The 16,384-nt window shown below is 38.1% G+C and overlaps 1 protein-coding gene and 1 long non-coding RNA gene across 5 annotated transcripts in view; one reads left to right on the forward strand and one right to left on the reverse strand.

Moving 5' to 3' along the window:
• FAP (fibroblast activation protein alpha) overlaps positions 1–16,384 on the reverse strand; it is a 73,360-nt gene that overhangs the window by 24,467 nt on the left and 32,509 nt on the right. For 3 of the 4 annotated variants that reach the window (XM_032355741.1, XM_032355742.1, XM_032355744.1), the window contains 5 exons: positions 13,704–13,748; positions 7,181–7,285; positions 7,012–7,082; positions 5,152–5,205; positions 3,076–3,200 (listed from right to left, as the gene is read on the reverse strand). In XM_032355741.1, the coding sequence (XP_032211632.1) occupies positions 3,076–3,200; positions 5,152–5,205; positions 7,012–7,082; positions 7,181–7,285; positions 13,704–13,748 (400 nt within the window). The remainder of the gene's footprint in view (positions 1–3,075; positions 3,201–5,151; positions 5,206–7,011; positions 7,083–7,180; positions 7,286–13,703; positions 13,749–16,384) is intronic. The other variant, XM_032355743.1, reaches the window with a different exon arrangement.
• LOC116597688 lies at positions 28–10,476 on the forward strand. The gene is made up of 3 exons (XR_004288737.1): positions 28–120; positions 2,722–2,724; positions 10,465–10,476. It is a non-coding gene; the product is annotated as an uncharacterized LOC116597688 (long non-coding RNA).

Raw genomic sequence — 16,384 nt, forward strand, 5'->3', positions numbered from 1 at the left:
TGGAATTGTACTTTTAAAAATTTTTTTATTTTTGTCAAGTAGGCACCACACTCAATGTGGACCCCAATGGGGGACTTGAACTCAACGACCCTGAGATCAAGACCTAAGCTGAGATCAAGAGTGGGAAGCTTAACTGACTGACCCACCCAGGGGCCCCTTGAAATATACTTTTAAAGGATAAATTTGCCCTGGCAGTCAATGGGTTAAAAGACACATTATGGAGGTTGGAGGTAGAGGTTCATTTGTACTCCTGATGCCTCTTCCTTCTTTGTGGAATATCATTAGAGTAGCACTCTGGATCCCAAGCAAGCTGAAGGGGGATAACCTTTTTGATGAGTTCTCAGAAGACCTGGCTGTAAGTAACTCCTTCTTCTGCTTTATTCCTGGCTTCTTTCTGCCTGTTCTTGAAGGGATCCTCAGTGCTCTAAGTGGAACAATGCTGGGGTCTGTGGGGAAGCCAGTGGCTGTCTAGTTGCAGCCATATTACCTTTACAGGTAATAAAGCTAATATTTTAATTTCCTGCCTGACTCCTTAGCCTGACTTGAGTGTGAGGAGAAGGGATATTATTTATTAGACTTTCTCAAAAAATAATTCTCTATTGTGTGGAGTTTCAAAATTTTATAGAATTTAATTTCAGAGATTTTCATTATGACCAGCTTTTCTTCAAAGTTATTAGAAGGCACAAACATATATTATATTTTTGGTCAAAATGTAAGGAAATGAAACATGAATCTGAATTTCTTGACTTCAGTCAACCAGCAACCACCCTATGGAATTTTCATGGGTATGCAGCTTCAGTAGTGACAACTAGCATATCTTTTTTGGCCAAGTTCTGAGACAGACTATAATGACTGTCCACTCTGGATACAAACGGCCTGAGCATGTGGTTGCAGTGACTTAAAAGCCTCAATTGTGTGGAGTCCCTCCTTTGCATTACTTCTGTTTCATCAGCATCAGGAAGGGGATTTTTACCTATTTAATCCTATTATCTGGGATTTACTCACCATCTCTTGGAGAGTTTGAAGTTACATAATGAGGCTTTACTCTTAGTCCTAAAGGGAAAGATTTCAAGGTTTTTCTTATGATGGCTCAGTGACTCATTTTACTGGAGCTTCAAAAACACCAGACGATGTGATGCTTCCCACACAGTATATTTTTTGCTAAATGGGAAATTACCATACTGCCGAGCAAGAGTGAGTGTGGAAAAGTCAGGCGATTCAAGTTCTAGAAAGGACTCTTCCACCAACTTTTGAGGAGAGCTTAGTCTTTGCTTCTTTATCTTTCCAGTGGGCACTCAGACTCAGGCAGATATTAGGAAGACAAAGTGATATAAAAAATGGTAGAGTGTTTCAAAAAGGTTTGAAGCATTATACAAATGCAGAATGCATAAAAATATAAACGAATGTATGCAAGTGTAGGGTCACTGAGGTCTCAGTGGGTAAAAATGTCAGCATAAGAACAAGTTTTTTGTTAGGCCTTGCAAAAGGCAATGGGCTTTGATCTTCTTTAGCACAGATGTCCATTCAACCATTATGCATTATGCACAATTATTGTGCAGTAACCATTTTTCTTGGCCTTATGAATGTAAAGATGAAAAGAAAGGAGCCTCTGCCTTCAGGAGAGAAAGACAAACAGATGACTCAGTATAGTTAGTTCAATGATACTAGATGCCTGGCATGTAAAGCTTTCAAATGTTGAAAAAATTGCATATAATTTGAGTTGGGTTGAAAAATGTTGCATATAATTTGAGAAGGACATTTAATATATATCTTTAAGTGCCATCACCACAATCAGTGCATATAGTCATGAACAACAATCTCTTGGCTTTTCAAAGATGTCATTGACTCAACATTTTGTGAAAGTAGTTGTATCAAACTGACAACTCGTGCCATTCTTAAAGGGACCATTTGAGTTAAAATGTTTATGCACTTCCACAGTCAGTAGAGCAGGGGCTGGGCTTCTGGAGCCAGGTGATAGGGATGAGGAAAGTGGCATGACAAGGCAGCCTTCCTTCTAGGAAGTGAAGAACGTGGGGTCTGCCGAAACTGGTCAGGGATCTCTATCAAAGATTCCATTTATTGTCTCAGCTACCTTCCACCGGGAGTTGATACCAGAAACAGTCGAATGGCATCTAGCTCATAATAACATTCTCTGTTGGCTGTTCCGCAGCAGGAAAACTCAGGGATTAGTTAGGGGGATGGGGGAGAGAATGGAAAAATAGATATTTCTCAAGTCCGTTTTCCAAATCTCCATGATGCCTACTGAGACCCCAACATATCTCATTGATCTACTGATGCCTAACTTAACCTTTTTCATGGCTTGTCATATGTTCAAGATATAGATAAGGTGTTATGCATAAAATAAAATTATTTGGATGGAAATTACTCACTAAGCTTACACATGGCCTAAAAAACCTGGAAGTATTTGGTCTACTTTATTCCTTATGACCTTTTACTATTCGAATGAATTACTTATATTTCCCTAATTTAGAAAGGACCTACGAGGTGACAAAAGTTTACTTTCCATCCTTGCTGAAACTATAGCTCAAAGAAATAGTGGCCTCCAAGGGAAGGAGTTCAGGTTTCTAGGGCATTATTCTTTCCCCTGGCTGTTGGAGTTTGACATTTCTCCAGGCAAATGGGGCCAAAGTCCAGCAACCATTTTAATAGGGATGGCTTCTTTCCGTGATACTGCTCAAGTCTTGCTCTGACAGTGGGTAGCTGGTGTTTGCATATAACGTTAACGTCATGCTGCTGTGGCACATGGTCGGCAAGAGCTTGGGATCTGCAGTCAACACCTCCCTGCTCCCATTCTGGCTCTGCTGCTTACCAGCAGTGTGGATCATTTGCAAGTCATTCTATTTCCTCAACTGCAAAATATCGGGATAAAAATGCTCTCCAATCTTCCTTTCATTTTTTTCCCCATAAGCATTAGATAAGATAACATAGGTAAGATCCCCCATATATAACAAGTGTTTGATAACCTGTCGTTTAGGATTGATCAGAGGACGATGGTGACAAGGACAACAGCATTGGCCATGGGGTGGCGGAGCTCGTGGCGGGTCCTTTACCTACCATAGCAGACAAGTGCATAGTACTTGGCGTAGTCACTGAAACTTGCTGTGTAATATTGGCACCTTTCTTTCCTTAGATGGCAAGTAATGCACTTTTTGCTTGGAGGATAGCTTCCAATGCTAATTCTAGAGGAAAATGAAAATAAAACTAAGCTGAAATTTTGAGATTGTATTTATCAAAATGTACTACTCCATGTAAAATGACTAATTTACATATTGACATCAAACCCACTCTATTTTTCTCTTGCCAATATCATTTAAAGTGAAGGGGAATTACAGTCTTTTGATGTAGCCTGATTTTCAATCATCTTTGCCTGAAGAGGCACAAGCCTTGAGAGAGAAGCCCTTGGTTTCTCTGGGGTGAGAGAAATATCTAACACCTTGAATGGGAGTGAGGTAACCACTTCCCATAGCCATTCATCCCTTACATCTTACAGAGTGCTTGGCAATGCATAGTTCTTCATCTTCCCATTTCTCTTTTTGTACTCCCATGCAAAACATGCAAGGAAAGTCTGGCAGTCTCACCAAGAAAGGGGTCGCTGTTCTTATCATATATCTGGAAGGGGAAATCAGTCATAAGCAAAGTGGAAATTAAAAAAAAAAAAAACAAAAAAACATAGTTTTTAAGTGCCTCCTGTGCCTTTCAATCCTTTCTGAAGGAAGTTTAGGGTCAGGAAAGCTCTTCCTGGGAATGCTTCCCCCCCCCACCACATTCTTACACAAACCAACTCTACTTACCACATTGTACCCACCCTCTCCCCAGCAAAGCTTCTGCAGGGTTCCTGAGTGGGGTGACTGGCTTTAACATACAGACTTCCAGACCTAACCCCAAACCCTCAGGATCAGATTCTAATCTGGGGCAGACTAGATGGTAGGATGATGCCAGGACAGGGTCATGGTCAGAGTCTGTTGTGGCTGGTAAAATAATTTGCTCCTCCAGTATTCCTTCTCGCTGCTGCCCTTGACCTTGCCTTGGGCATGGTCAAGGGAAGCCAGAGACATCACTAGCACCACAGAGGGATTCTCTCCAATAGATAAGAAGTCATGATCCAGGAGGGAGCAGAGGAATGCAGCAGGGAGAAAATTCCTTATTTCCTTGGTTACAGTTCATATTCATATTCACATTTTTGTCTAATCTTAGAATGTTAGGTAAGCAGTTAACAGTAAGGGGGCTAAGTCAGCATGCCCAGGTACAAAATTCTGGCTTTAACAATATCACCTGCCTCCTGAAGTTGTGGGGATTAAATGAAATTACCAATGAAAAGTAGGTAACAAGGTGCCTGACATATAGCAAACTACCCGCCCATGGTAACTATGACTTCTACTTCTATATTTGGAGAGGGCTACTAAGGGCACCATTCCAATCACCAAGGGGACAACTGGACCAACTTAAACACTAATTTAGGGACAGAGATGAATTCCTTCCAAGAGTAATAGACTTATGCCAAAGTGAGCCATATTAAAAGAAATCACTTGATAAGGCAATAGCCACAAGGCCTGGTACACAGTAGGGACTTAGTAAGTGGCTGCAAATGGATGAACGTCCTCAATTACCTCTAAATTTAGTTGAAGTATTTAGTATCATGCTTATATCAGCGTTCGAATCTCTTAACTTTTTCTCTGAAAACATTTTGAGTTAACTAATATTTGGGAGTATACATAATTTTTTTAAAGATTTATTTATTTTTTGAGAGAGAAAATATACGTGCACGCATGCGCAGGAGGAGGGGCAGAGAGAGAAGGAGAGAGAAGGATTCTCTCTCAGCAGAATCCTTGCTGAGTGTGGACACCACCCCCCCCCAACCCGAGGCAGGGCTTGATCTCGCAACCCTGAGATCCTGACCTCAGCCAAAACCAAGAGTTGAAGGCTTAAGCAACTGAGCCACCAGATGCCCCAGGGAAGTGTATATTTTTATACTGATGTGGTGTCCAATTCTCTGGATGTTTTACCTTGATTCACATATAATTTTTATTACATTTCAGGCTTTAAAAAATATTCTGCATATCCAAATGCCTCTGACAGATTTTCACTCAAATATTAATGTATAAAATATTAGAATGTATTGACATAAATTACCTATAGATATTTCTTCTTCCGGGGTAGCCTTCAAATTCATTGCTAGAATAAAACCTGAAAATATATTCAGAAGTTATCAAGTAAATATTGATAACTAAATGCTGACAGAACTGTTAGTATTAATACTAATCGGATAAATAGTAGAGTCCAATGTGCATCTAATGAAACTATTATTTGGCACTTACGTAGATAAATCGCTGCTGTTTATAACTCTGAATGTTATGTACTTACTCTCACTTTCAAATCATAAGAGAAAGATTAAATTATGTTGAATATTCCTTTTTTTAATTATAGGTATATGGATTCATTAGTTACGAGTTACACGGAATAAGGTAGGATGTTGACTAATGTCACCTCCTTCCTGATCCATGACAGTTGACTGGGCTCTCTGGGCTATATTAATTTTGTCCATGATTCTGAAGACATTGTGAATTTGCTTTACAGAAGCTCCGACAACAGATGAATTTGTTACAAATTCAGAAATGCATCCATCCATGCTACAACACCACACAAAGGGCCATGTTAATTGACCCAGATGCAAAAGAAGTCACAAGAGAACATACTTGTTACTTAAGTATCTGGGTCCCAGTTCTAACCTGTCTTAATATAGCCGTGAAGTGGGAAATCCAATTTAGGGGCATGATTTTCACTCCTCCGTGAGTTCATCTGAATATCACGAAGTAACTGTCTTTTTTTTTTTTTTTGGTGGGGGGGAGGGGTGAGGGAGAGCATAATGGAGTGTAGAAAATCAGGTTCGGTTGCCCATTTTGAATTCTTAGGACTGCTCAGTGGCCCAGGAGCTTCTATGTCTTCACTGTCATAAACACCTCATTATCCCAGAGTAGAAAGAAAAGGCAAGAGAAGCAAATCACTCCTAGGAGTGACTATGTCTTCTAAACCAGCATAGTCCCGAGTGCTGTGACTAATGTCACATGACTCCAGCCGAGGGAACGATCGCTTGCACTTCTCTTCTGCACATCATCATCTCAAACCACCAGTGAGCAAACTACTCCATGTCTTTTCTAAGCAGCCCCCCACGGCTTTCCTGTTCTGTCAGAGACTTCACGGTTGCCCTCCTCTAATCCTGGTAACCGAGTCCGCTTTGCTTTTCCTTCCCTTTTCCTTCACTGCCACGAAGTCAGCTGTCTCGTTCATCCTTCACCTGTCCTTAAGGCCGTGCGCCCTTCCTCTCATTCATTTAACAGACGTTTACTGAATTCCAGCACTGTGTCAGACATTATGCTAAGCGCTAAGGACACACAGAAAAAGGGGCATAGCATTTCCTTCCAAGAGTCTGTATCTCATTGCCACCGTTCTAGTTTAGGCCCCCATTTTGCAGGCCGCAATTAATACCATCACTGGGTCTTTCAGCCTTTGGGTTTTCCTTACCTCTGTTTCTACTTCACAGTACGTGGTAGAAAGTAATTGTTCAAAAAATGATAGCTGTTACTGATAATGATCTTAAATTTCTATAACAGTGAATCACTACCAAAAAAAAAAAAAAAAATGTCTGCATTTACGGGCTGCCCTTTATGGATTTTTGAAGCTTGTTCCTTTCTTTGAGTGATGAAGAATAAAATTTGTGTTTAGAAGGAGTTGTTATTTTTAAAATTTTATACTTTAATTATCTACCAAGTACCAGAAGAGACATGACCGCTTACCAAATATTCTTTCCTGAAAGAAATCATGTTAACTAGCTGTTAAAGAATGTGCAGTCTTCACGAAACGACAGCGATCTGACTAACGTATAGAGTAAGTAACCAAAAATGTTCTTAACGAAGAGGTGGTACAGTATCATTTGTGTGTCCATCAGTGCCAATTAAAACCTGAATGGTGCATCATGCTTCATGCAATACTTACAGTGAATCCTGTGTTACTCTGAATATATTTATGGCCTCCCACTTGCCACTTGTAATTTGAATAGCATTTTCCTATAAAAAGACAAACATTATGTTGTGTGAAGCTGAGCGTTATTTGAGCAACCTCAAGTGAATGATCTTTGAGGAGATAAATCTTGGAAGGAACATACCACAGTGTCTTTGATATAGTGAATATGTTTGTAGCCATCCTTGTCGCTAAATATTTTGTAGTACGAAATGGCATCATAGCTGAAAACGGGTGTTGAAACAAAGAACTGGAAGAAATGAACAGAGGTTATGTTCAAAAGACAAACCAAACTAAAACTATAGATTTTTTTTTTTTTTTTTTTTTTTTTTTGGTTAAAAGCAGTGGATAGTTAGGATTATAGGAACCAGAATATCTTGCCTCCCCTGTCTTCTATCACTCACATTTGAAATCCTATTCTTTCAGATAGACAGCTTTCCTAGGGATTCCAACAGGCATTTGCACATTCCAACTGCTGCTTAATTGCTACTACATAACGCTGTGCTTATAATGTTTAATTTGGATTGAATGTCTATGCTTGGAGATAATGTGGTTTGAAATAGAGTTAAAAGCATCACAAGTGAGTGTTGCTATCTAGTCAAGTCAAACTTTAAAATGTGGTATTTGACCAAAGTGTGACTCATGAAGGCTGATAGTTCTTTTGATTTTTGATTTGTCTTATGCCAAGCACCTAATGCCAATGACTCAATGAAGACATTTTAAACATGAAAATATCATGGCCTGCTAGCCACGGTTTTTAATGTTGGAAAGAAGCTTCTAGAACTTCCAGACTTGAGATAAAATTGTTTCCCCAGCTAAGGCAAGTAGGAGGTTTACTCCTTAAGCTCAGGGAGCCAAGCAGGCCTGGTTGCCTGTCTCCGACCTCTTCCCAGGGCCCCCACTGGCCACTTGCTGGAAACTGCTGAATGACTGAAGGAGTCTCTGACACTCAGTTTATCTGTGCTCTGGAAGAGAGCAAGCTCTGGAACACCTCTACATCCGGAATGGTATAGAGAACTAAAATCCTGCAAATGTACTCATACCCTATTTCAGCTAGTAGTTTCACCATTAAAAAAATAACCATCTGAGGGGTTTGAAGTGGCGGGGGGGTGGGAGGTTGGGGTACCAGGTGGTGGGTATTATAGAGGGCACGGATTGCATGGAGCACTGGGTGTGGTGAAAAAATAATGATACTGTTATGCTGAAAATAAATAAATTAAAAATATATATATAAAGCAAAAAAAAACTATAAAAAATAACCATCAACTCAACATAATAAAAAACAACAACAACAACAACAAAAATTCATTTCAATTGGAAAAAAAGGCATAAAAAAAAAACAAACCCTTATCTTAGATTTGTTGGCTTTGTTGTCATTGAGATGTGGAAGAAAGGCAAAAAACGGCCACATGAGGGAAGAGCTGCTCTGCATCTCCCAGTAGAGATTCCCACAAATAATCCCAAACCAGTTGTTGCTAGCCAGAAGTGCTTCCTTCAGAACTGACCAAGGGACAACAACCAAACAGTATCTTTTAGTTGCTGTAGGCTTTTTAAGTGAAGGCTCCACATGTGATCTGATAATTGATGCTTTTTGATAAAATTGATGGTTATGGTTGCATATTAAAATGTAATTTATTTGGGTATGGTATCTGTAATGGTCTGAAGAACATTCTCCAAAATTCATTTGAACCCAGAATCTCCAATAGTGACTATTATGGACTGAATGTTTCTATGGCCCCCAAAATTCATATTTTGAAACCCTAGCCCGCCACTAGGACGGTATTTAGGAGGTGGGACCTTTGGCAGGTGATTAGGATGAGATGAGGTCATAGGGTTAGAGCCCCTCTGAATGGGATTAATGCCCTCAACAAGAATCACCAGAGAACTGTCTTCCCTTGCTGTTTCCGCCATGTGAGGATCCAAGAAGTTGGTAGTCTGCAACCCAGAAGAGAGCGCTCACCAGAACCCAACCTGGCTGGCACCCTGTGCTAGACTTTCAGCCTCCAAAAGTGTGAAAAATTAGCTTCTGTTGTCTCTAAGTCACCAGGCTATGGCACTTTGTTTTAGCCGCCCAGATGGAGGAAGACCAAGGTAAGCACTGAGATGCGATTGTATTGGGTTAGGGTGGGTGGGCCTTGAATCCAATTTGGCTGGTGTTCTCATTAGAAGAGAGGACACCACTAGACGCACAGGGACACGGGGAAGAAGTCTACGTGATGGTGAAGCAGAGATGAGAGAGACGCCATTGCAAACTGAGGAAATCCAAGGACAGCCAAGGGCCACTCGTAGCTGGAAGAGGTGAGAAAGAATTCTTCCCTGGGAGCTTCAGAGGGAGCACGACCCTGCTGACACCTTGACTTTGGACTTACAGCTTCCAAGATGGTGACAGAGTGAATTTCAGTTGTTTCAAGCCACCGAGTTTGTGGTGGTTTGTTGCAGCAGTCTCAGGAAGCTAACACACTCTAAGTCTTATCACTCTGGCACAGAATGGATGTCTTTCACCAAATGAAAAATGGAATATGGAGAATCTATCACCTTACACGATTCCTTTGTTAGTTTCATTAATCATAAGGCCAGACTCAGTGGGACTTGGGGGATTGGGACTAATGCCCCTCATTGAAATTGAGAGTGAAAAGGGGGCCCAGGGAAAAGAGATTCTGCCTTGTGATTTTGTGGACGGAATTTCATTAGCATAGGTCGCCATGACAAGCCATTCTTCATTTTAGAATGAAGCGTTGCCTAAGGGAAAATAATGATATACCTACTTAATGACAGCCATTTCACAGTGCCTCCCTCTCACTCAGGGTGAAAGACAAAAACCAGTGCTACGTTGTCTTTGCTACTAAAATGGAACCAGGGTCACGAAATATTTTAAGATGCCAGAGTAAAAACATACACTCCTCACACCTTCAGACAGTAAGGAACTGTAAAAAAGGTTTTGTTCTAGATGAAGACTTAAAATTTCATTTTCATTGAAAAAAATAAGAGGGCAGAGTGTTATGTTTTAAGATACGAGAATCAGGTGAACAGGAAGAGTATCTCTGCTAAGCAAAGACTGTTATCTTCTCCCCTTTTATTGCACACGTTGAAGACAGCTGCTTTAGATGCATGGGTAACTCAGGTGAGCTAAAGAGAGTGTGAAATATTTCCGCCTTCACTTTCCCAGAGCTGGGTCCCTCACGCATCCTGAGTTAAGTGCTTTGGGCAGCAAGTTACGCCCAGACCCTAGGTAAGCACCCATAACTAGGTGGTCCTCAGTTTTAACAAAGCCTTTTCACAGCCCCTTCTTTGTGCTTAGATTTTCTGAAAAATTACTTACCATTATGTGCAAAGCCATTTCAAATATTGTACTTGGAAGGTAAGATTATTTACCACCAGATAATTTCTTGCCGTGGTTGAGGAACAACCCTGAGGTCCTACTTAGCAAAGTCTGATGCTTAAACGGAGTCCACATTTGGTGAAAAGCACAGACTTCCAAGCATCGAGTCGAAAACTCATTTTTCTGGCAACTAAATTCGGACAGCTTTATTTGTGAAACAAGGAAATAAAACCACACCTAAAAGTTAAAAAAAAAAAATACAAACCCAAAACAACCTTCATTTTTTCTGAACAAAGGGATTTTGCCAACGGCTAAGGGAGGTGTAGTGTATTGCTTACTTATTTTAAAATGATTTAAATGTGGTTTTGCACTCTGTGTTGTACACTTTTAGTGCCTGTTTTCCAAATTTTACTAACTCAATCCTAGATCCTTTGATTAAAGGTTTCTTTCTTTCTTTCTTTCTTTCTTTCTTTTTTGTCTGTTCTCTACAGGACAAGAAAAAAATTTGTTTGAAGTGAACTTCTTGTTGTTATTTTTCTGATCAAATACCAGAGGAGATCTTAGGTTATTTCCCCCAAATTAAAACACTGAATATCTCATGCTGGAGGACAGAAAGTTGTAGGTAAAGTTCCATGTGCTAGTTCCGTGCCTGTAGCTAACAGGTGCATTGCTTTATGCCAGTCATTCAATCTAACGCCTCTAATTCACAGGCGGTTTCCAAGTGTTTTTCAGTTTAAATTTCCTTAATAAATTTTAAAGGAACAACTTTTCTAAAATTGCTCTTTAGTTTTATACTAACATGGCTAGCCTGTGAACTTTCTCTAAAAACTTCATAAATATTACTTGAACAAATGTCTGAAAGACATACATATTTCTAGGTTATTTCTGGGTAGTTTTATTAAGCCATTGGTTTGATTATAGGTCAAAGGAAGCTATCCAGAATATTATGACATATGAGTTATGAGCATGTAAAGTTATGGCCTGAGTTTCAAAAGACATCTCAAAACTTACAACGTCTAATGAATGGCCTCTTCAAAGCAGCTGCCTTTGGAGAATGTGAGCTTATTCTTGAAGGCTATCAGTGCAAAGATTTTCTGACAATACCTCTTCCGGTATTTAGAAAATTTATAGACTACTGGGTAAATTTTAAGAGATCAAGATGAGTACATGAAAAAATAATTTTTCTCAATAGAATTCCAAAGCTACACACCTTAAAATGATCTAGCACAAAATCATATGTTGCAGATAAATAAGGCACTGTTCACTAGATTTATTTTGGCGTGATTTTTTAAAAGTAATTTTTTATTTAATGTAAGGATCTCACCTTCCTTTGAAGGATATGCGTGTGCCTCCACAGAAGGTAATTAAAACAATGTTCTATGGGTTTAGAAGGCAATTAATTAATTAATCGATCCATTCATCCAGCTCATTTGCGGAGGTTGCAAGGCTGGTTCTATCCAGATTGTAAAAATTGATAAGATACAAATGTTGAGGGGCGCCTGGGTGGCTCAGTGGGTTAAAGTCTCTGCCTTCGGCTCAGGTCATGATCCCAGGATCCTGGGATCTAGCCTTGCATCGGGCTCTCTGCTCAGTGGGGAGCCTGCTTCCTCCCTCTCTCTCTGTTGCCTCTCTGGCTACTTGTGATCTCTGTCTGTCAAATAAATAAATAAAATCTTTTAAAAAAATGTTTACTCTAAGATGCTTACAAATAAGAGATTTCAAAAGATGCATTCTAAAATATTTCAGAGTATTTTGAATGCTGGTAGCATTTTCAGGATAAACGGGTGTGGGTTCCTGAAATCATGAATTTGAGAAGACTGTTGGTATCATTGCTTATCTCTTTGTAAAATCGTCAGACGAGATCGGGCGCGTTCAGGGTGGTATGGCCAGAGACCTCTTTGTAAAATCATATCATTCATGTTATTCTGCAGTAAATCCAGCTATGTTATTATTATGGAGAATACAACAAAGGGACGTCTTCAAGTATTTTTCTGTGCCTTCAGTCTCTACGGGAAATTTTATAATGGGAGTGAACTCATAGGTTAACTTCCCCCTTCCTCAAGTTTTCAAACAATGATCTAGGAATTACCTTTTTTGAAGATGGGCTTCAGATAGACCAACATTCCAAAAATTTAGAAAATCCTGTGCTTTCACTGAATACTCCTGATTTTTCTTGTGTTACTTAGTACAGTGGCAGAGTGAACTTAAATAGGACTTACCCATTTCTTTTCCTCAAGTACACACCTATCCTTGTTACCTTGCTATTTTAGAATATTCTAGAATACCTTGTTACCTTACTGGATGTAATTAGTAAAGTAACTACTCTCAAGTTAATGAATAGAACTGAAATATCTTTAAATGAAGACAGAGTAAGTATATGTAAGCTAATATTGCTAAATCCAGAAAAGTGTACAAAAAAGAGTTTTTAATATCTGATGATTTTTACTTTACCATTTACCTTCTTTCTACTCACCTTAACTGTGAATTTTTATGAGTTATCATCTTACAATTGACTCTAAATTCTTTATTGTCCTTATATCATGAGTTAATATGTTAAATGAGGTCCTAAGAGTTTCCCTTGTCTTTGCATGTGCCACTCAGAGAAACTGTGTGTTTTATTTTGTTTTTAAATCCAAATGTGAGTTAAATTCAATATGCTTGTATGAAGTGGCAGCATCTACATTACATTCACTCATTCTCTGTTCTATTGTGTATTCTTCATGGGATATTAGGCACAAGTGATAATTTTGTAAAACATTATTTTTTTACACTAAAAATTCTCACAAATTACTGAATAAACCTATCCCCAAAACTCTACATATAAGTGATTTAAAAAAAAATAACAAAAACACACGTTTTCCTATTTGGTACCACTTAAAGACTGGAAAAAATATATAATTCACTTATTCATTTCAGTTTATATGAAATATAATAAATGTAGATTATCTTTAAATGACTAAAAATACCAGTGTATTTGGTTCTTCTGGATTCAAATGGCTAATAATTATTATTTTAAGCTGATCAGGAATTATGATCCCTTTTGAAAAAATAATCTTTGTTTGTTTAATAAGAGCATTAGTTACGAATATCAGAGAGTCAATTAAAAAGCTAAGGTTGGGACATGAGGAATATGGTTTGTTCTCAACAGAATTTTAAATATATAGACATTAAAATTGTCTGGCACAAAATTGCTGAAAGGACCACTACTTTTATTGTTGTAGTTTTTTACCTTGTTATTTTTTTCTATGAAACAAGTAGTGCTATTTTGGATACATTTGAAATAGTCCTTAGATAGCTGAGAATCTGTCAAGTGACATTAAAATATAAGGAAAATATAGCAAAATCATACTCCACCAGCCCATCCAGTTCTGCTTTCTTCTATATGCTCCTGGGTCTAAAAGAAAGATCACATCAAGCATACCATTAGGAGAACAGTTTTTCCTAAATACGATCTGGGCATTTGAACCAGTTAAGCTGCCTACTCAAACTGTACTATTGTAATCGAGTAACTTCACACTTGAGTTTAAGATGACCATATTCAAAATCTTATACATTAGCACTATTGCATACACATAAGTAATCTAAAAGCTGGATCTTATGCAAACCTTTAAGAATTCTGATTTAATTTCCCATAAGGCAGTGCCTGGAATTATTTCGTCTGTGGAGCCTAGCACAACCTAAGCACTTAGTGTTACGTAGTTTAAAAAGCCATTTCACAGTGGAATTTAGGTTAATTTTTTTTCTTTTCTTAGTCTTATTAAGCAGATAGGAATCTTAAAATTTGCACTAGATCTTATTTTGGTGCATATTTTAGCATAATACCATCAATCATTTATTGAACAAAATTTAGTAAGCCTAAGTAAGCCTAATTGGCTTTCCTAGACAAATATTTAGAGAAAGAGCATTCTAGGTGAAATGAACAACACAGAGACCAGGCCAGCTTAGTAGCATGGTTCACAGGCCACAGGCATGGTTCAATATGGCCAAGGGGAGGATAACTATTGAAAAGAGTTGAAGATGAGGAAAGATGATGGGGTATCAGAAAGATCCTGGAGAAACTCTGATGTCACCCTAGGGAGTTTGGACCCCTCCTCTGGGTAAATCCTTTGAAGGATTTCAAAATCTCAATTTGTGAAATATAATTGCAAACATGATACAGAGAATGGATTGGAAGTGAGTAAGATAGAAAGAGGCAGAGAGATAACTAGAAGGCTGTTGTAATGCTTGGAAAAAAGATGATAAAGGCCTACATCTAGGTATTGAAAATGAGGACAGACCAGAGAAGATGTAGCCAGAGATACTTAAAAGTTCAAATCCTCAGATTAAATTTGAGGGGCAAATGGTGACTAAAACCTCTGGTATAGATAAAAATCACCGAAAGAATAAGTTGAGGGTTGTGGCAAAGACTCTAAGATTATCAGCAATCATTTCCTCATTTTGCTAGGACTAGAGCCAAGCTCCCAGGCCTCCTTCTTATAGGATGTGGTCATGTGATAAGTTCTAACCAATGGTGTGTCAGCAGAAGTGATTCATTCCACTTCAAGGCCTAGCCTATCAAAATCTCTTATACATGATCCTCTATTCCCTTTTCCATCCCCCAACTGGATGCTGGTGGTCAGGTTTGAATGACTTTCGACTAGTCTTAGAAGTCACTAGATAAGATAGCAGAACTGCCATCACCCTGAGCACCCCATCTCCCACCCCTCACCGTTCCCCACTCACCTGGACTCACTAGTAGGTGGTTACATGAATGTGCAAAACATTTCTATTATCTTAACCCACTGAATTACTGGAAGGGCTTTACTGTTGTTATAGCAGTTAGCCTATCTTGCAAATACAAGGTAATTTGGAGAATAATAAGATTTCTAGAGAACAGAAAAAGAAGAGTTGGAAACAAAAAGAACAGTCAGAGAAGAAGAAAGAGAACCATGAGAGAAGGTACTGTCATAAAAAGCAAGGGAATAATAAATCTTAAGGCTAACTCAACACTTTGTTGTTCTTAAATCTGAAAATGTGTTCCATGTACTTACCAAATTATTTTGAAACAGAGGTTGTTTTGAAATCCTAAGGTTAATTAAACCTGGTATTCTAAATTTAATCACTGTTTTGGGCCATAAAACTAAAGTTTATATTCCAAGGAATTCCACATCTCCTTGAATAAGCATCTTACATATTCTGTCAGTTTGGATTGAAGTTGTCCCTGATTTTGATAATTAGAATTTCAGATTCCAAAGCAATCGCTGTTTTTAAATGCCTTTTTTTTTTTGAAAACTAAAAATTGTATCTAAATGACTGATCTTATCGTTTTAAAGTAATAAAATTAAAGTAATAATTCCTCACACCTAGATTCAATAAAAACATTGAAGATATTCCTCCAAAGCTGATTTATCATACGAATGGTTTCTAATTAACTACCACCATCAAGCTTATTCTTTTTTCCCCCCATGCTACTGCATTAAAGCCAAAATCTTTCTGTTTTGTATATCAAAATATAAATAAGATAAAAATAAGCTTCTAGCATATTCCATCAAAATTAGTCAAGCGTCTTACAGAGTAGTGATTTAAAAAATATTTTTAGCCCGAGTAATGTTGACTATTATAGTCCTGATATATTTCCAAATAGATTCATATGACTCTTTTCTTGCAAAACATAGTGTCCTAATTTCAAGATGAAATTTAGTGATTTACTTTGATTGCTCTGTGCTTTTTTTCTTACATTATAAAATAGGTTTATTCTATATTTGGTTTAATGAAACATGTCTTCATAATTAGAAATCTTATGAAATGTATCCATCAAATTTCCTATTTAAAGAAAACATTTTGTAATTTCTTAGTCTCTAATATGAGCACTTAGGAACAGGCTCATTTTAAAGCTTTTAGATTGCTGAAGTACTTGTCTAACTCATTAATTTAACAGATTATGTTTGGATTTGAACAATAGAAACAATTAAAACTAAACAGTAAATCTGTGCCTAATTTTCAAGGATTTTTCCCTCCTAAAATTAGCACAGTATAGAGTACTCCCAAGAT

The sequence above is a fragment of the Mustela erminea genome, chromosome 8 (assembly GCF_009829155.1).
Source record: "Mustela erminea isolate mMusErm1 chromosome 8, mMusErm1.Pri, whole genome shotgun sequence".
Classification (NCBI taxonomy): domain Eukaryota; kingdom Metazoa; phylum Chordata; class Mammalia; order Carnivora; family Mustelidae; genus Mustela; species Mustela erminea.